The sequence below is a fragment of the Meleagris gallopavo genome, chromosome 4, assembly GCF_905368555.1.
Source record: "Meleagris gallopavo chromosome 4, MGAL_WU_HG_1.1, whole genome shotgun sequence".
Classification (NCBI taxonomy): Eukaryota; Metazoa; Chordata; class Aves; order Galliformes; family Phasianidae; genus Meleagris; species Meleagris gallopavo.
The window spans coordinates 6948322-6969812 of record NC_139407.1 but is presented as its reverse complement, the minus strand read 5'-3'; the positions used below and the strand labels follow the sequence as shown (position 1 = coordinate 6969812).

General features: G+C 44.5%; 1 protein-coding gene across 4 annotated transcripts in view; it reads right to left on the bottom strand.

The window, feature by feature from the left end:
- Positions 1-19687, bottom strand: part of PCDH10 (protocadherin 10) — a 36317-nt gene extending 16630 nt beyond the window's left edge. For 3 of the 4 annotated variants that reach the window (XM_085222077.1, XM_085222080.1, XM_085222078.1), the window contains exons 1-4: positions 15057-19687; positions 13664-13722; positions 12989-13095; positions 4219-4524 (exon numbers count right to left, since the gene is read on the bottom strand). In XM_085222077.1, coding sequence (XP_085078203.1) covers positions 4219-4524; positions 12989-13095; positions 13664-13722; positions 15057-17657 — 3073 coding nt within the window. In that variant the 5' untranslated portion in view covers positions 17658-19687. The remainder of the gene's footprint in view (positions 1-4218; positions 4525-12988; positions 13096-13663; positions 13723-15056) is intronic. The other variant, XM_085222079.1, reaches the window with a different exon arrangement.
- Positions 19688-21491: the final 1804 nt, after the last annotated feature.

The following is a 21491-nucleotide window of genomic DNA, read 5'->3' as shown; positions in this document are numbered from 1 at the left end:
CTGTATCTATTTCTACATTCATTTACTTTACAGTACAGCTACTGCTGTTTTCTTTTATCCATGCAATGTCCTTAGCCATGAAAAATCAAACAAGCAAACCTCTTGTTTGTCTTTTCCCTATTATGAAGCCCTTTGATTCTATTGATCCCCATAACCATGAGTTGGAGAACATTTCTGTTAAATGTATATAATCTTATCAAACATATATTTCTTTATCAGTTCATGACCTGGTAGCCCTTCACCTGTTTTGCTGACTTGATGGTCTCATTATTGCAAATGGAAGTGCCAGCTTAACTCCTGTTTTCTTTCATTCTCCTGTTTTATTCACATCCCTATCATTGTCTAAATTACCTCTATCTTTTGATACGGCTTTGCATATCAGCATTTTTCAGTATTTTTGCTCTTATACTGTGGATTTTTATGGAATGAATAACCTGGCTAGAGTAACATAGCGAGATGCTTTTTGTAATGGTTTGATACTGTGGTAGTATATTTTCAATTCCATTCCTTTTTACAACTTGACATTTCATTTCTTACTCGCTGGCTCTGCACACTGGGAGATGCTTTTCAGGGAATTGTTTCATGGTCTTTTTCTCAGGAAGAGTTCACATTTCTCATGATAACTTACACTGCCTTCTTCATTTGTCTTTTCTAAGCCTCCACGTTAAACATACTCATTGGAACGCAGGGCAGGAATCACCATGAAGACACGTACTAGAGCAGATACTCTCACGTAGCACAGCGAAAACTGCATGTAGAGCTATCAGTTTACACACAAACCTTTTGTGCTAATGGCGCAGATTGAACTAAGTAAGCTCAGCTGTTCCACTGCTCTGATACTGCTGTGCAGCTTTGAACGCCAGAGCAAGCTAAGTCAGAAGCAGACTGGGTTTTCTGGATCATGCTTCAGCACACAGTGTGGCCATACATGGTCTTACTAGGGACTTGATAGTCCTAAATTGCTGTATGTCATTTGCAAATATAGTCTTTTATGGTTTTTTTTTTTTTTTTTTCTTTCATATTTCCTCTCCTAGAAAGGCAATATTTTAAACTCCATGGATTTCCACATGGCCACAGAGAGAACTTTGCTTCTGTTTAAACGCGACATTTATTTTTCTGTCTCTTAGATGCACAGAATCTGATAATGCTTCCCCTCAACAACACTTGTTTACTTTAGTAGTTTCTACTACACAGAAACATGGCTAAAGACTTTTTTTGACAGTTCAAATATGTTGTATTGATTAACTCTCACCCACTCTGTCAAAATTCTAATAGATTGACAATCTTTCTGCGCTGTGTTCTTGGACAAATGCCAGTTACCTTATTTCTAAAACTCTGTGGTCACAATTTTATGCTTTATGCTAAAGTTTCTCCCTGGCCTCAAATTTACGAAATTTTCTACTACTTAAAAAAAAAAAAAAAAAAAAAGATAAACAGAACTTCTGACTTTCTATGGTCACTTGCTTTTGTTAAGAACTGAAAATAAAGAACAGCTAATCCCAACTTCTTCCTATATATTTTAGCCAATTTTTCAACGGCATCCTCTTTTATGAAGCAATCTTGCACATTTATTTCAGAAGACTACCTGAGACGGGTAGCTTCTTATAAAAATACCTTTCTTTCTTTCTTTCTCCCTCCCTCCATCCCACCTTCCTCCTATAAAGACTAATTGAAAGAAACTGCCTAGCCCCTCTGCAATATTCTTCTTACTAAATGCAGATTGGGATATCCTCCAGTTCTCTCTTATACTTCTTACACTTGACTTCTTAAAAATTATCTGTGTTTATTTGCATTCCTTTGGGTATTTGTTCTAAAGAGTCACTCATCTTTCTTATTTTCTATTCTGAAGCTTACCTTCTAGAATATCTCCCTTTTTCTGACCATTTCACTTGACACTGTTTGTTTGGGGTTTTTTTCAGTTTAAATAGCTTTTGTATCCTGTAATACTTTTTCTTCTTTGCTACTGTTTCCTTTTTCATACATTTTCTTATATGCTCTAACTTTTTATACAGCAATTTTGCTGAATACGAGGGTTCTGTTTCACACACTTTAGTCATTTCTTTTTAAAAAAATTGTCCAACTGACAAACTGTTTTTGATACTACCTTCTTTGCTAAGAGACTGAATTCAAATTTTATTACAGTTGCAATTACTCAACTGCAATTCCTTCCAGAATCAACTTCCCCTTACACATTCCTCTTGCCTTATTCACTGAACACAGTATTATAAATGACTTACTTACTTACTGATACAACTGTTGGGCTCATTTTATTTTCTTTGCTCCTGTTATTTAGTATACAATTTTAATCAAAATTTTTTCTAAAGAAAATATTCAGTAGGAGAAAATAAAACAAAGTATTACATGGTTTTCTGACAGTTTCTGGTTTGAGGGCCAAAGAAGAAAAACAAAATTAAATCTGGATTCTCAGATGTGGATTATTTAATATCATTCATGTACACTGTTTACTTCCAACATTTTACCACTATTTTTTTCATGCCTCTCTATCAGATAAAGGTAAAACATGAACCAAGATCTATATATTATACATGCCCAATTAAACTACTTCTGTTAGCTGAACAAAATTTGAAATTCCTAAACTATGAATTAAAAATATATACATCATTATTCCTTGATGCCACTGGATATAATCATCACTATAATACACATATTGCATCAGAATTGTTGTCGCTGTAAAATCTGAGCATTTAAACTGCAGCAATAGATATGTGAGTACTACTGCTAAATTACAGTTCAGTTCTGAAGAATATTTCTTAGATGTTAAGTGGTAGAAGAACATCTAGGGAAAGTCAGAGACATGAGTCATTACATCATAGCACAGTGAAACTTTACATTAGTCTTTAGAGTACGACAAGATGACTGACACTTGAATGATTGAAATACCCACACAGAGCTAATTAAGAAGGAATAACTGAGTTGCTGGAGAAGGATCTGTACAGAGATCCTTCATACATTAAAACTGCCAGTGCAGCACCTTTCAGAAAAACTAAATGCTTTAGAAAAAAATAAATATCATTCAGTAAGATTTTTTTTCCAGATCTACAGTCCTAGAAGACTTCTATTGCTTTGTTAGTATTGTAATGTTAATGTCTTTGGCTTGTTTGGATGAGATAAACATCATAAACTCTTGAAGGCAAGGAGGTTACAGTCTTTGATAAAATATAGAGGGCTACTGAATAGAATGAAAAGACTTACTAGACCAATGTATTTCTCAAGAGTTCTATATCCAGCTCAGACTCAAAATGAATTATGAATGTCTTTCTGAGATTTATTGCGCTCTTTCATGTCACAAATCACAGTCAAAAGTTGACTAAAGAGGTAACATTTTGGAACAAGACAAAGCATGGAAGAACACTGACAAACACCAATATTATGCCGGTTGAAAGATGATCAGATGGAAGGCAAACAACTTTTTCTTCTTCCTTCTAAACCCTTACTTCCAAACTATGTAAATCATAGAATGGCATAGGTTGGAAGGGATCTTAAAGACTAGTTCCGACCCCTCTGCTATGGGCTGGGTTGCCAGCTATTAGATCAGAGCCCTATCCAGCCTGGCCTTGAACACCTCCATGGATGGGGCATCCACAGCACTGTCTGGGCAATCTGTATCAGTGCCTCATCACTTTCTGAGTAAAGAATTTCTGCCTAATACCTATATTTTTCCCCTCTTTGAGTTTAAATCTACTCCCCCTTATCAACATCAGATCATGCAAAAAGTCTTCTGCTTATAAGCTCCCTTCAGGTACCGGAACAGTTACCTTAAAATAATTCTGAGGGCACTGCTCAAAAATAAATAGAAGTTCCCGGGACAGTTGAAAAAAGAAATAAACAACAACAAAAAAAACCCTTCACTTGACTTAATTTTCTTCTTTGAAAATGTCACCCTGGCAATATCTATACGTATAAAATTTAATCATGAAGTACTTCAGAATCCGAAAACAAATTTGAACAACTCCCTGACTGATCAGTTGATGCTTTTGATGTTGACAATCATGTCATGCTAATAAGAATCAAGGTTTTGTCTTTAAAAAAAAACACTGAACACTACATTCTTCAGTGGTGCCTCAATCCAAGGGAAGCCACGTTCCCCTACTGCTTCTACGATTGCATTTGTATTATTTTTACAATGAATAGGAGAAAGAGCTAATTTTTATTCTTGCAAAGGGAACACTTTCATACAGCCTTTTGAATAGTACTTACTCAAATATGGTGGTTTGTAAGGCGCTCGTGTATTAGACAGCAGTCCATCCAACTCCTTCCTCTCCAGAGTGTTGTGAAGAGACTTCTCTTTGCCGAAGGTGGAGAAGGACCTTTCTGCCCCCGGCTGGGCTTCTGGCGTTTCAAACACTTCAGTGTCTGGAACGGAGTCCATGCCAGGTACATGCAGATTGCTGCGGTAATCTGCAGCTTGGCGTCCGTCAGATGGGACAAAGGAAGGCATCCAGCACCGATCTGAGTGGCCCAGTGCTTTACATTCCTCTGTGCAATTGGAGAAGAGATCCATGCCTGAAAGCATGAGAGAAAATGAAACTACAGATACAAGCTTCAGCATCATGAACTGACAGCTGACAGATTAAAAAAAAAAAAAAAAATTATGCTGAGAGAGAGATCTCATTAGAACTCCTATCCTATTACCATCATCTCAAAAAATAAAATAAAAAAAAATGAACGTCCAGTCTTCAGCATTCAACACCATTTAATAAGAATAAATAAATGCTAGAATGTCACACACACACAGATGTGTCACAAGAAGAAAGGTACTGATGGATCTATCTCACAAAATAACTTGTAGATCTTTCTGTTTAGAACTCATTTCACTGAAGATCACTTCCACTTGCAGACAATGGCTGTGCTTCACCAGACATAAATACTTGTTTAAGAACAAGCGTTTAAGAGCAATTGAAGGAATTATGTACATAAACCTATACCTGACCAAAGAAATTATATGACCTGATTGAGTAATCACAGATCTCAATTATGAAAATGAAGTATTAGTCTTATAAATTAATTATCTGTAAATATATGCATACAGATAGAACCTATTGTTATTAAAAGCAGATCTTACGGAGTTGGAATCCAGCCTGTAAGCAATCGAGAGATGGCTTACTAAATCAATCACTATGAGTTTTCACTGCTACAGCAACAGTTCTTACTATCTTGTCATTCAAGTAAAGGGATGGAATCCTATGTTAAATTAGCAGTCTGAAGGTAGTTGTAGTGCAGTGCAACATAGCCATGGATACTACTGACAGAACAGTTACTGCTTCCCTTATATCAGCAAATCCCTTGTATCACCTATCCCTGCCAACATAAAACTGTTTGCTTATAAATGCTTTAATGCCATTAAAATTTCATATGACAAGCAAATGCTTCCATTGACTACTTTACGATGAGCAGTCCAAAAGAGTATTTTCTGACAGTGATTCACTAAGCTGTTGGATTGTACGTGTTTTGAAAGGAATGGTGTAGGAAATCATAGGCATAAAGTAAAATAAATATTAAGGTCTCCCAGTCACTGTTCAACATCACACACAAAAGCAAAACAGTGAAGAAATGTCTCTTTCTTGAACTTAGAAAGATGTGTCTCAGAATGGGAGTATGTCAAGACTGAACTAAATCTGTTATAAGTATCACATTTACAAGTATTTCATTAGAATTACAAAAAAAAAAAAAAAAAAGACTCAACTTGCAGGAAAAATAGAAAAAAAATAGAAAAGCTTTAACAAAATTTGTGCATTGTAGCTCGTTCACCAGCCTACACCACAAAGAACTTGATTAGTTTGATCTCCCTTGTGAGGATTAGAGTATTAAGAATGCTACCACTGTTTTAAACTGTTGATTTGTTTTCTATTCATAATATTATTGTGTTATCTCACAGTAAAAGAAACAAACTCTTCAGCAAGCAAGACCCCTTTTCAGCCACCAACAAGCGCTTGAGAAATAAAATCTGTCTTCTAGACAGACTAAAGAAAAAAGAAAGAAGGGGAAAAAAAGCTTTTTACCTCAGATTAATCTCACTGCATCAACTTATTAATTTTAAATTAAGTGAAATACAATGTCAGGTCCTGTTTTGATTAGAAACTTGCACTGATAATTGGCACACAGAAGTCTGAAAATAAATTACTGATTAGTGAACTGCTAAAAAAAGTAAACTTGAACTGCAGGTATGATTAAACAATCAGATGAAGATCATTATACAAGATGTAGAAACTGTATCGTTCTACATTCTGTAATGGTAGTAGCTATCAAAGACTGAAAAGAAAGGTTTAGATCACGCTTCCTGCGAAGAAATATGTATATAACCACATCTTTAAAAGCATGTGTGTGTGTTCACATGTATCTTATGTACAGAAGTATTTGAATAAAAACCTTTCTCATGCAAGAAAAGACATATTTTAAAAAACAAACTTTTTTGCTGTTCAGAACATTTTAGCGACAGCACTAAAATGAGTCTTCTGTTTTTTTCAGGCTACCTAGCAGTTACACATACTCTAGAAATAGCCCTGGTTCTAAAAGAGAATTGATTACAATTACATTTTGCCAACAGTATATCACTGACCATACCCATTCTGAAAGAGCAGGGGAAATACATAAAAAAAAGAATGGATGAATGTTAAATTTCTTGCTTATGTCAGTGGGGAGGGAGATATTATGATAATATTGCCTTCAAGATATACAGATAATCAGGATAGAGCCTTTTATTCTCTTCTTGAGGTTTTACTTCTCCTGAAAAATTACCCTCCATTTCACTATTTTGTTTTCACGTCAGTTGCTAAATAGCAAAAATCCTCAACCCAAATGTTACTTTTTAGTTTGCTTTTGAACACTGCTTGTCTATGACAGTGCACATAGTACTACATAACAGCTTATAAAAGAGATGTTATAGCCTCCATAAATCAGGATTTTGAATAAACAAAGTAATGAATGTAGGGGATATAAAATGTAAGCTCAAAGTTTCCCTCTGCTGAAAGCAGATGAGAACTTTTAAAAGAAAATATGTGTAATCCCGAATTTCAATATCCACTAATACATACCTAGAAAGTAAATATTTGATAACAAATGTTCAAAGACGATTGGGTTGAATATTGCTCTTCCTTGAATCAGTCACAACATTCCCTAAGAGGTTAATGGGTGCAGAACTAAGCAATTAGTTTTAATATTTTGAAAGAAAATAAATTCAAAATATCGGACTGATTCTGAAATCCCTTCACTGACTATGATATAGGTTATTCTTCCTCCACCTTCTTCCTGTGGGTCACAGTATAGAATGATTTTTTTTTAATTAAAAAACATTTTTAATGGGGTGGATGATGAGAGGGGAGGCAAAGCTGCTTGCTAAATTTGTAGAAGGAAGAATATAAAATGGTAAATTAATAAGACATGCAGCATAGAACTCCCTTATACACCAAGAATCATATTTTTGATTCATAACGAAAAGGAATGTTCAGCAATGTAATACTTCCATCTCATCTTTCTCATAAATCTGTTTACATATACGTAGAATGAATTGAACTATTCATCATTATTTTAAATCCACATTAAAGAAAAATGCTTTAAATTTGTCACTTAGTTACATTAGACGTTGCATGCAGATAAACTGAGATTTTAAAGGTGACTCTGCATTATGAATTTTAAATGTCCTTTGAAGATAAAAATAGATAGTATAGAGTACTGAAGAGCTGAGAATTGATAAGCTTTGAGCTATTCCAAATACAGCATACATACATATAAAAGCTCGTGGCAAAGGTGAACATTTATCTAGATAGGCAGCGGGCAATATGAGCTCTTGCATAACATAACTTTGCAGATTTTGAAGACAAACAAGCCTCTGCCCTTCCCTCATGGGAAACTAAAAGGAAAAAAAAGGAGTTAAATACTAAGATTTATATCTGCATCTGAATTTCCTGAGCTCAGGTGCTTTGAATCCTATACTTGGCAGCGTTGCTTTTCTAAAGCATATTCCCAATTTGCTTCCTTTTCATATTTCTAAAGAAGAAAAGCAAAATTTCTGTGTGCATGAATTCTAATTGATTTGAAAGATGATTTAAGATCAAAGTGAAAAGTAAGCCTACAACCATTTTTAAATAATTTATTTTTTCTTAATTTAAATAAAGGAGAAAACCACAAACCAAGCCTTTAGAGTAATGAGTGAACACATTCATATATACATTACTGAGTAACTGATATAATCAAAAGAAAAAAAAGAAAAAAATGTAAATTAAATGTTGACAAAATGTTTTTGTAGTTTTGTTTTTGAGAGGCTTTTCACAAAGTTTGTCTTTTTTTTTTTTTTCCCCCGCTCATAAATTTGTCTTTTCTGCAGAACTAAATGGCATTTGTTGCTTCTTCAGCTTTTTAAACGTTATTTGGGAGGTAGGTGTGATATAGGGAAACTCTTCTTTTTGAAACTCCATGAGCAAATCAGATACCTGTTTGGTTGGATTATCACTGAGCAAGTTCGTAATTTATCTGTGAGTCATGTTTTCATGTCTGTAAATAAGGATAATTATTTTAACCTTCTTTGTGGAGAAAGCTGACTTCATGAAACACAGTTATTATCATTCTTACTTGTTAAGTAATTGGTGCGCTGCCTTGGATAAAAATGACTTCATCTGCATGAGAACATGAAAAAAAGACTTAAAGATCTTCGATATTCAGCTCTTCCAAATCTCAACTTCAAAGCCCTGTCTGGACCATTGAGATGTGAACGTTACTAAGCATGAAACACAAAGAAAGAAGAAAAAAAGAAACAAAACAAAACAAAAAAAACCCTCACCTCAGTTTCAAGTCAAAGCACTTTTCTAAGCCACCTTAATGTTTAATGTTTAACTCTACTTTATCCAAGACAGAGTGTTAGCTCAAGAGATCTTCAAAACAGGATTTACCTGTTACTCTGAACAGACTTTGAAGGAATGCTGGTTTTCTCTGTCCCTTTACCACCAAAATTCTCATTTAGACTTCTCAAGTTCTTGTCTCCATGAAAACTGAAATACCATAGCTATTCTACATCCTAGCAGTAATGCCTACTAACCCTCTTGAGGTTTACTAAGTCTAGATAGAAAAGGTGTGGGGTAAAGTTTTACTGTGTGTCCTTGCATTAGATCTCTAACAATTCCCTTCATAAAGTTCAACAATAGAAATCTGATTTCAGATCTCAGGTAATCACCAACATGTACTGTCCAATGCAGTACAATCTACTGAGTATATGGTAAAAAAAAGTAGATGCACTTTGTAATAGATAACATACAGAATATTTATTTAGCTTCTCATCTTGGATATTCCTTCCTGAAGTACACCTCAGAGATCCTATTCAGTGAAAATAAGGAAATAAAGGTAATACTGTAAAGAACTCTGCATGTCTGATGTGAGAAAGCTGAGTAGCTGATGACCAACCAAACGAAATAAATTGATGGAAAAAGTCCAGATCTTACAGGACAGGTGTCTAATCACACAATTTAAACATACACACACACAGAGTACTAATTGGCACCCAAGTCAGCAATTTCACATGGGAGGCCAAGAATTTAATCAACCATGGGAAATAAACTAACCTCAAGCTTAGAAATGACTCCTACAGAACATGATTGAAATACTATGTGTTAATAATAGGTAGCAGTGTTGCATTAGTTGCATTTGTTCCACAACAAAATAACTGCTTTTGTCTCAACAATTTTCAGATAGAGAAGAAGAGCACATGTAATTAGCACACTCATTTGGGGTTAGAGAAACTTTCACTCCAGTAGCCAAAACTTATTGCATGACCCTAGGAAAGCTGTTTTTTTTCCCCAGGAAGCTCAGATCCTTACCCTACCTAAATGAAATGATTATTCAAACCAGAAAAATTAGGTTCTTGAACAGTTTTGCATATCCCACTATATGGCATTCTCTGCTAATATCACAGATGACAGTCGTTTCCTAGTTCATGGATATGAAGGTAGCTAAGAATGTAGATAGTAATATTGCATTCAAGTGCTACCTTGATAGGAACAGTACGAATCCCTTACAAGCATTCATAACACTTTAAATCATGATTAAATCACTATCAAGAAAACATACTCTGCCAAAGGTGACCTAGAATCTTATTTCAAAACATAATAGGGCATTTTATGACACAGAGATCAGCTTAGTGCAGAATTTTTGTCGATAATTTTGTAAGAGTCATCTATGACACTGTGATAGATCTCCATCCTGCATGTTTACCTTCCCAACTAATAATTCATCATGCCTTTGACAGTCAGCTTGCCTAGCAATGGACTACTATGGAATAGCTAGGCGTATGCAACAGGACTGTCCATTGGTAACAATAACAGAAGTAGTGCACAGAAGATGAAAAGTTCATTTTGCGATTAAAACAGTGCTGAATAAAAATTGGTAGAAAGTTATATTGTTTGATGGGTCTTGTCAACTAAACATTTTTAGATAAGAATATGCCCCTTTTGAAAACAAATATTATTCTGTATGGTATTAGTGACTTAAAAAATTATCAACAACTGTGTTTTCTTTTAATAATTTAGATAGAATTGATTATTCAGCAATGACTGAAAAACTGAGAAGGGATTCCCTCAGACGCTTTCTGTAGACATTCAAGATCAAACAAGATTTATGCTTTTTTTTTTTTTTATTTTAATAAAATTAATCACTAAAAGCTAATAGCAAGAGTGAAGTCTTGATATCAAAATATCTTTGACATATGTCAAAGGGCACATTCTTTGAATCATGACAGCACAGTTCAGCCCAAAACTTACAGAAAAACTATATCACACACTGTTAGAAAATAAGAGCAGTTTCTTCAAATGGGTTGTATTTAAATATTTACTTGGAACCAGCATTCTAAAAATTGCTCGTGCTAGTTACTCCAAAAGGACTGCACCAATATATTAAATTGGAAATTCTGTGTATTTGAGGTTTCAGTTAAAACTATTAATTGTGAGCAGCCTAAGACTGCCAGCTTTCGTTACTTCATATGTATTCACCATTTAAGTTACAGTTCATAAATCACACCATAATCTTAAGCAATTTGAAGTTATTTTGCAAATACAGTTTTTTCTCTCCCTATTTAGTAAAATGGGAATAATAAAAATAAGGAATTTAGCCATTTAGGAAATAAATGTCAAGTCTGACAATAGTTGCAGTGTTCATATCTGAGACAGACTACTTGCAAAATTGGAAAAAAGGATAAAGAGCAGAGGCACAACAATAACAGTACTGGATGCAACTAAAAGAAAATAGCTTTCAGTTGATGTGCAACTGTATGATTTTATTCCCACCATCAGTCAAATCCAATCCCTTCTGCAGATGTTTGTACTTTTCTCTCCTGTTTGGCTATTATGGTTCATTATGTTGAGGGACTAAACTGATTGAAATTTTCACTGAGATGACTGCTGCAGTAAAATGCGTAAAAGAAAAAAGAAATGGAATGCAGGGAGGGCAGGAGGAGAGGGAGTTTTTTTATCACGCAGTAGCTGGTTGCTGTATCAGAAACAGTGCAAAAGAATGGGTGGGGAAGGCTAAATGCATGGCTTTTTAAGACAACAATAAATCATACGCCATATATAGGCCAAAAATGAAAGAGGCTCTGTGTTCAGATGTAAACTTCTGGCAAGACATGGTTTGTTGTCAGGTTCCCAGACACAAAATAGGCACTCTGTTCATTTAGCATGAAGCCCTGCAAGAAGCAGGGAGCTCCGGAGACTCTTGGCTCTTCTCAGTCTCATTAGGTCTGCATATTAATGACTTGCAGCAATATAAAGGGGCCCTGTAGCAGCCTCCTCTTTCCCCTGGTTCCTGGGTTTCCCATCATTAAGGGAACAGTGACTATAGCAGAAGGAAAATAGAGGATACTAACATGCAGGAGATGCTGCATGTTATGACAGCACTGAGTTCCTTGCCCTGAAATCTTTTAAGACAGGAAAAAAAACAAAACACCACCACCAACAAAAAAAAAAAAATAAAATAGATAAAAACAGGAAAACTGGAGAAACTCAGGCAGTATTTGTATGACATACTGGTAGCAAATCCTGGTACATGACAGAGAATAGAAGAAACAAGGGGAAAGAATCACTCTATTGAATCACTGAATCAAGACATACCAGACCTTTGGAAGCTGCAGTAGAGAGGAAAGGAAAAGCATTTATGGCTAAAATGCAGTATGAGGGCAAGAATGAATTCCAGTGCATAGAATCTAAACAAAAAATGTCCCTTTCAAAGGAAATCTGAGTGTAAGAGAGCAAAGACAGCAAGCTATACACATAGGAATAACACTGCAATGCACACTGTTTCTAAATGATTCAAATCACAGCTATATCATTATCTCTTAAAGCACTTATTTCCTTTGTATGGATTGAAAGAAATGTATTTAAGAATACTCTGGCCTTATTAGCATGGAGATCACTTATATTATATGGTTCATTAATTTGAATTAAAAAACAGTCCTCTGAAAATGCTAAGGTATTACACATTCAGAACACCCAATGTGTCTCTGGGAGCAAAAATCCTCAGAGTCTGGCTGTCATTCAGTCAGCTGGCTCATTCTTTCCCCTGGGAACTCCCCTTGCACTCCACGCTGCCATGCCAGCTGAAGTGCCTACTAAACAGAGTTGCCTAGTGCATTGAAATCTACAGTTGAGGGGGGAAAAAAAAAAAAAAAAAAAAAAAAAACAAAACAACCCATAATAAAATGTACAAGAACTTTGGTTTTACTTGCAAGAAGTTTTGCTACAGCCAGTGACGTAGAATAACACACCCCAAACCCCCAAGATCAAAAGAATTAAGTTCTGCCCCTTGAATACACAGTGTTCAAAATTGTTTCCTTGTTTAGATCACCATTATGGCAGGCTGACCTCAACCCAGCCTCCCATGCAATATGCTTATGTCATTTTGTGCCACTCACATTTTACATTCCTCCAGGTAACTCTTCCTTCTAGTCTCCCTACTTACAGATCGACTATTTCCACTTTCTTATCAGACTTACCAGAGGATTGACCTCGATTAGTGGCATCATGATCACTGTCTCCTTGCTCACTGTCTCCATGACCACTGTCCTTAGAGCTTACTATGTCTGCTTCCTGGAATGCAGAACTAGACACAGAAACATCTTTACATTAGAATAAACATTAAAGAAGAACTCATAAAACATTCTTCTGCCATCACATGGCCAAACAAGGTGCTGCAGTCACTCACCCCTGCCTTGTACCTCTGCAGAGCAGCACAGCTCTGTCCACCATGAACAAAACTTGCCTTTTCAGACATGGGTAGCCTAACCCAAAAGGTCAGCAGGCATTGCCACTCTGTCTGTTTTTCATGTAATTGGTATAAATTGGGCATCACTGATGTAAGCTGGATGGCAAAACTTTGATTTAGAGAGGCCAATGTTATAAGGAAGACTCTCCAGAAGGATTAATAAGTACTTAAAGGATGTTTTAGACTAATAAAACATGAGATTTTTTCTTTTCAGATGACTTTGAAACCAATTCAAAAAAGCAGTAATTCATACTCATTTACTTGACAGCGTTTTATTTCATATGTCTACATACATCCATTTCCCCACTGCTTTGCTACTGTTTTACATCTGCAGTGAACACATTTCTGCATCACATTCACACTTGCTAAAGCATGCATTATGAAAACATGACTAAGGAGCTCATACCTGTTTACCCGTCGGGGTCTGTCAACTAGATAACTGAGCTCAGCACGCTGATGTTTCGTCTAGGAGAAAAAAATATATTGAGAAATATTTGAACACTTGGTATTTCTGTAACCAACATCAGAAAACGCGCAAGAGCAGCTCTTCAGATTCACTGTAAATGGTAATGTTTAGCTGCAAGTAGGCCCACACAATCTATTTCTGGGATGTATGAAGAAATAAAAACAGCCAAATACTCTTCTTCACACATATGGGAAAGAGTGAGGGATTTTTTCCCCCCAAGTTCTTTGGGATGAGATTCTGACACGTTTTCTCAAGTGCATGCTGTCAAGCATCACAAGGACTCCCACAAAAATCATCCAAACTATTTCTAGAGTTGTGTACCACTTGCTCTCAGACAAAACTTATTGTAATCTGGTTTTCAGCCCGTTTTCAATTCCAGTATATAAAAATAGGGAGAGACAGTATCATTATTGCACACTAAGGAAGAAAATACATCAAGACAGCCTTGACTCCTCAGAATGGCAACAGAAGGAAGAGCTTTACAGACATTTTGAGGGAAAGTCAATGTTAAAAGCCAATATGAGACACTGCACTGCAGAACTTATCCAGCTTTAGAAAATATCATGCAAACCGCGTCAGCCAGCCTGGACAGAGTTCAGGTTTCAGTATTCACATTAAGAGAGTTTTGTTTCCTGCAGCACACAAGCAGAGAGCCACCAATAGCATGTAGGAGCTAACAGAGAGAAAATGTTTAACAGGAGAGCATTATGACAGCCATACGCTGGGACAGAAATTCTCTACACACTGGGCAACACAACATAGACAACGTGTTTAACGAGAGGAAACTGTAAATCTCTGCGTATAATTTCATGGCAAGTCTTTCACGATGCTTTTCTTTGCAAACAAGGCTTTGAGTTACAAAGCGAGAGAGGAAAGAAGAGTCAATTAATAGGCCCTAATTCACACATTAATTAAAGCTCCTGCTAACTGCAGAGATTTTCACACTCCCAGAAGGGGGTTCCCCCGTAGCCTTTCTCACACATGCTAAGGTTCCAGGGGGGACTGATGGGGGAGGAGACGTGGGAGGAAAGCGCAGTTTTAAGAAACTCAGAAGCGCTTGCAGCCAATGGCTCGGAGAGCCCTAGCGCTGCTTTACAGGGGCGGGGGCCGGCCCGACCGAGCCGCCCTTCGGTGCGGGGGCTCCCAGCCCTCACCCCTCCCTCTCCGGCAGCCGGCAGGTGAATCAGAACGGGGAGGCGGGCGAAGCGCCTTCCCCGCCGGGCAGCGGCTTCGTTGGCCGACGCGGGAGCGCAGCGGCGCGGGGCAGCGGTGCGGCCGGTGCCCGAGGGTCCCCCAACGGCCGCCAAGGGCCCGGCGCGCAGCCCGGCCTTACCTCGCTGGACAGGATGCTGCCGTTGGAGATGATGTCGGGCTGCTGGTCGGCGTAACCGGTCACGATGGCCCCGCAAGGGTTGTGTTCGGCGTCGGTGCTGCGGGAGGGGCTGCAGGGTTTGAGGAACATCAGGTCGGTCTTGGCGGACTCGGGAGTGAGGCAGACCTGGTAGCAGTAGTTCTGGTTGTGGTGGTGGGAGCCGAAGCTGCCCGACTCCTCCACCGGCACCTGCGCCGGGTTGCTGGGCGCGTTGGAGCTCTGCACCAGCATGATGTCCGACTTGCTGAGTTTCTTCTTGCGGGCCCGCGCTTGGCGGCTGCAGCAGGGGCAGCAGCAGCAGCAGCCCAGGCAGCAGTCGCTGGCCAGGCAGGTATAGATGTTGAGCTTCTTCTCCTTTTGGCAGCGCACGGCCAGCACGATCATGGCCAGCAGGAAGATGAACGAGACGGAGCCCAGGGCGATGATGAGGATGAGGGTGAGGTCGAGCGAGGTGTCCCCCCCGGAGCGGCTGGGCCGATGCTCTCCGCCGCCTCCGCCGCCCCCCGCGCCCACCCCCGCACCCAGCGCTCCGCCGCCGCCGCCGCCGGGCCGCTCGGCCGCGCCGTCCACCAGCACCACCTGGATGGCGGCGGTGGAGGAGAGCGGCGGCTGCCCGTGGTCGCGCACTTCGACCACCAGCTCGTAGGGCCTCTGAGGGTCGCGCTTGGCCGGCACCCTGCGCGCCGTGCGCAGCTCGCCCGTTCGCCAGTCCATGCGGAAGAGGCTAGCCTCGTTGCCCCGCACGATGCTGTAGGTGAGGCGGGCGTTGTCGCCGTCGTCGGCGTCCACCGCCGCCACGCGGCTGACCAGGTAGCCCGGCTCGGCGCCGCGCGGCAGCACCTCCCGCGCCGGGGTGCCGTTGCGGCCGGGCAGCGGGCTGACGATGGCTGGAGCGTTGTCGTTCTGGTCCACGACGATGATATTGACGGTGGCGTTGCCGGCCAGCGGCTGCGGTTCCTCGCCGGCGTCGCGAGCCTCCACCTGGAAGCTGAACTCCTTGAGCTGCTCGTAGTCGAAGGAGCGGAGCGCGTAGAGGAAGCCGTTCTCGGAGTTGATGGAGACGTAGGTGAAGACGGACATGCCCTGGATCTGGCTCTCAAGGATGGAGTAGGCGAGCTGGGCGTTGGCGCCCTGGTCCCGGTCGGTGGCGCTGACGGCGTAGATGTAGGCGCCGGGCACGTTGTTCTCGCTCACGTACACCTGGTAGACGGGCTGGCTGAAGCGCGGCGCGTTGTCGTTCACGTCGCTCACCCGCACCTGGATGGACTTGCTGGTGCTGAGCGGCGGTTCGCCGCGGTCCCGGGCCACTACCGTCAGCGTGTAGGCGTCGCCGCCCGGCTGCTCGCGGTCCAGCGGCCCCTCGGTGACGATGGTGTAGTAGTTTTTGAACGAGCTCTTGAGGCGGAAGGGCGCGTCGCCCTGCAGCAGCTCGCACTGCACCTGCCCGTTCTCCTCCGAGTCGCGGTCCGAGACGCTGAAGAGGGCCACCACGGTGCCCGGCGCCGCCGCCTCGCTCACCGCCTCCTTTACGGTGGAGAAGCTGATCTCGGGCGCGTTGTCGTTGGCGTCCAGCACCCGCACCAGCACCTTACAATGCGCCGGCACGGCGTTGGGCCCCAGGTCCTTCGCTTGCACGTACACCTGGTACACGCTGCTCTCCTCGTAGTCCAGCTCGCCGCTCACCTCCAGGCGCCCGGTGCGCGGCGCGATGCCGAAGAGCTCCCGTGCGCGGGCCGATATGTGGCTGCTGAAGGAGTAGATGACCTCGCCGTTCTGCCCCTCGTCGGGGTCGCTGGCGTTGAGCTGCAGCACCAGCGTGCCCGGCGGCGAGTTCTCCGGCAGCGACACGGTGTAGACGGGCTGCTCGAAGGCGGGGACGTTGTCGTTGGAGTCCAGCACCCTGATGGTGAGCAGGGCGGTACCGGTGCGCTGTTGGGGCTGCCCGCCGTCCACCGCGGTCAGCACGTAGCGGTGCACCGCCTGCTGCTCGCGGTCCAGCGGCTTGTCCAGCACCAGCTCGGCGAAGCGGTTGCCGTCGCCCTGCGTCTGCACGTCGAGTGAGAAGTAGCTGTTGGGAGTGATCTCGTAGGTGCGCAGAGAGTTGGTGCCCACGTCGGGGTCGAAGGCGCTCTCCAGGGGGAAGCGGGTGCCCGGCGTGGCGCTCTCCGAGATCTCCACGGTGAGGTCGGGCTCGGGGAAGGAGGGTGGGTTGTCGTTGATGTCCAGCACCTCGATCTCCACCCGGAACAGCTCGAGGGGGTTCTCCAGGAAGACCTCCAGGTGCAGCAGGCAGGAGGGGCTCTGCTTGCAGATCTGCTCGCGGTCGATCTTCTCGTTCACGTAGAGCACTCCGGTCTCCAGGTTGAGCTCCAGGTAAGGGCTGCGGGAGTTGGACGCCGTCTGGAAACGGCGAGCCGAAAGTTTTGTAATGTCCAAGCCCAGGTCTTCGGCGATATTCCCCACGAACGTGCCATGCTCCTGTTCTTCCTGCACCGTGTAATGGAGCTGGCCGAGGGCCCCCTCCAGCATCCAGAGCGAGGCAAAGAGGAATAGCACGATCATCTCCAACGGGGAAAGAGATCCCCCCTCCCCAACGCCACCTCTTCCTCCTTTTCCAAAAGCCTCCACCACCTCCTCCTCCGAAAGCACACAGCACAGTGCGTGCGCCTGTGTGTGGATGTGTGTGCGCGACTCTGTGTGTGTGTGTGTGTGTGTGTGTGTGTGTCCGCGCCTGCGAGCGTGTGGCGAGAGAGGGAGCGGGGAGGGGGAAGGAAGGGGGGCTCCGGTTTAGGGGGGGGAGTGCGCTAGGTATTATTTCTTCTGAATCATGTCAAGATTTTTTTCACCCCCATCTCCCTCCTATTTGTTACGAGTATTATTGTTTCACACGCTGACCAAATGAAGAAGAAAGGCGTCCCCACTTCATCTGTGATCTTCGAAATCAATGGCCAACTAATAATAGCTATTAGCTGCCCGCATCTACAGACACACAGTAGCCCGCTTTTATTTATTCCGAGAGTCTTGGCACTGCACCGCGGCAGCAACAGCGGCGGCAGCAGCAGCAAATCCCAGGGAAGAAATTTTTGTATTTCAGGATTGTCCTCGGTTTGTCTTCCTGGTGGGAGCCGGAGGGGGAGAAGCTGCTGGCGGAGCCGGTGGACATGCCCTCTTCGGAGGCGAGAAAAAGGCAGAAAATCGCGAAATTAAAAAGAAAAAAAAAAAAGAAAAAAAATTATAACCCGTAAAAACGTTTCATATCAAAACGGCAGAGAACAGCTTCTCTACCCAAACTTTCATTCCCTGATTTCTCTGGGATTTCCTCTTTTTATTTCAAGAGCTTAGATTTTTCTCTCTTCTATCAACAGTCTTTCATTTTCTTCTTTTATTGCTATTATTACGTTCATCATCATCACTCTGCGTTTTATGGACGTGCCGATCAGTTTTGCTTTTTTTTTTTTTTTTTCCTCCTCTCTTGCTGCTTTTGCGCCTAACCCCTCTCTTTGCTTGCTTGCTTGCTTGCTTGCTGCTGCTGCCGCTGCCGCCGCCGCTCTCCTCCCGTCCCGGCTCCAGCCCGTCTCCGCTCCTCTGATCTCTGCCGGCAGTTTCTGAGCCCAGAGCGCTCGGCTTTGCTGTTTTTGCGCAGCGCTCGGCTCCTGCCAACCAATCGGCTGGCAGCAACGCCCCCGGGGGCGGCACCCTATTGGCCGCGCCGCACGTCAGGTTGGCTGCATCAGAGGCGGGTAGGCAGGCAGGCGAAGCAGCGCAGGCAGTGCGGGCAGGCAAAGCGGGCAGCGTAGGCAGGCAGGCAGGCAGTGGAGACAGGGCGGGCAGCGCGGGCGGATGGACGAGCAGGCAAGCAGGCAGCTATCTATCTATCTATCTATCTATCTATCTATCTATCTATCTATCTATCTATCTATCTATCTATCTATCTAACTAGGCAGCTATTCCCCTGGCGCAGTAAGGGAAATCACTGCTCGTCATCAGCACGACTGATGGTAAACAGCCATCTCCTTAGAGAGGGAGTTTCCACCAGCCACCAACTTTCCTTTCCCAGACCGAGCGCGGCAGCGTTGTTAGAAAAACCGTAAACAAAGGGAAACTTGAGAAAATTCCTCCCCCTCTCCCCTCCCCTTGGGCTGCCTTAGCTAATTAGTTTGCGTGACAGTGGAGAAAGCGCGACTTTCCTTCCATCCGCACTGTGTTTCCAGCTCCGTCCAACCCCAGCTGCCACGGCCCCGTGCCTTTTTTCCCCGCTTTATCTTTGGAATTTCCCCTCGCGGAACAGAAACGGGTGCGGGTGGAATGGAAAGGAGCCCCGTGCCTCACGGAGAAAGGGCAGCGCCTCGCTCTGTGTGTGCGCGGTAGGGCAGCGAGAGGTGCTGAACAGAGAGCCGCGATATGCTCGTTTCCCAGCGAGGGGCTCCATCCCGGGCAGCGCTGTCCCCGGCGTTTCCTGGTGCCGCTGCGTGGATTCAGCCAAAGGCTCGGGACGGGAGCGCTCCTGTGCTGTGCTCCGAGGCTCACAGCCCTTCTCTGGCACCCAGACAGCGCCAAATAAAGTCACTCCTTCCACCGGAGGCTGCCCGGGTTCGGGCAGAGGGCAGGAGGCAGAGCGGGGCGGTGCTGGCGGCCCTGACGAGTTCCGTTACGGTCCGGACCGTGCGTTTTGTACAGCTCAAGTTACATCCTGTAACGTTACAAAATAACAAAAGAGAACAGAAGATTAAATGTAACTTTATTTTTTTTTTCCCCAAAAAAATGTTTTATTATTTCTAAAGGACATCACGCAGCAGGTGGGAACGGCTTCTGCACCGCACAGCGGTGACCCCGACCCAGCCGGGCAGCGAGCGCTCTCTGCGGACACTCCGCTGCTCTCCGCACTTTCCGTTGCGGTCGCGCAGCAACGCGTCGCTCCCCGCACAGCAGACGCATCCCCGCCGCCCTGGGGAGCGATGGGGCCGCGTGAAGGCGAGCCGCGGGCAGAGCAACAGCCGGCAGCTGCGTGACCCCGGCGTCACGCCCGGCGCGGGGACGCGGCGGTTGGCAGCGGGACGCGCGGGGCGATGACAGCAGCTCACGGCCTCCGGGTTCCCGCGGGGCTCAGCGCGCTGGGGGCGGAGGGCTCCGCGTCCTGCGCGACGGCCGTCGGCGGAGCCCTCCCAGCGGCCAGCGGCCGCCCCCGCGCCGCCGCCGGCCCGGCCGCAATCGCGGGCGTCGGGCGCCCCCCAGCGGCGGCAGCGCCGCACTGCGCCTCCCAGCCCCGCCCGCCGGCCCCGCGGGGGGAAGCGGAGGGCCCGGCCTCTCGTTCCCCGCGGTGCTTCGCCCCGTCTCCTCCCTGCCCGCTGCGGGCGGGGGTGCACGTCGCTCTGCCGACAGTCAGGCGCGGCCCCGCGCCTGCCGCTAGTCCAAGCCCGCGGTGGCGAAGGAGCCTCGTGAAGCGGGTGCGGAAAGGCAGCGGCCGGGAGCGGGGAACCGTCGGTGCGGTGCGCCCCCGAGCGCCGCGCTGCCCCCGCAGTCCCGGCCGGCGTTTGCCGTACATCGGCTTTCCTCGGGAAAAGCCTGCGGCTGCGGGCGGACGGTGCGGGGCCGTCGCTCAACAGCCGCAGACGGGGGAGCGGCTCGGAGCCCACGGCACCCTGCGGCCGGGCGTCACCCACGCGTGGGGCGGGGGCGACGGGACTCGACCGGCAGCGGCCGTCGAGGAAATCGGGACCGAGGAGCGGCGGGGCGGCCGAGGTGAGGGCGGCCGGCAGGGCACGATGCTCGGGGCAGAACCCGCACGGGAACGCGGATAGATGCATATCTATGCCTCTATGCGCGGTGCGAGCCGCCCCGCTCCCGCCGCCCCCAGCTGGCGCTGCCGCGGGGCTCCGGGTGGGGCCGCAGCTCGGCGCTCAGACCCCCGCCCGCTCCCCGGGCGCCTCCATTTTGTGGGTGCGCTCTTCTGCCGCTCGTCGGGCCGCGCCGTGTTAAACCCCGAGCGGTGAATTAAAAGCGCCGCTGATCTGAGGCAGCCCTCTAATGCGGAATGACAAATTGCATTTGGGCGATAACATGAACGAGAAAATGATTTATGGATTTTCGCGACGGTCTGAGCAAATGAAGGCGACGTGAATTATACATCCTAATGTGCAGTATATCATTTTCTAATAACACTGCTTTAGTTCTAATGCTCTACGCTGCTCTCTTCGATAGAGGGTATTGATTAAATGAAAATTCAGAGGGCTATCTTTAAACTGGGTGCATATCTGCTGCAGGCACCGGCCGAGGTTTGTGTGTTTACCCATCGCTAACACAGACGGCTGCCACCGGATCTCTGGCACCGTGGCTTTCAGTTTTTCTATCTGTCATCGTTTAATTTGGCAGTTGCTTCACCAAATGAAGAGAGCTCTC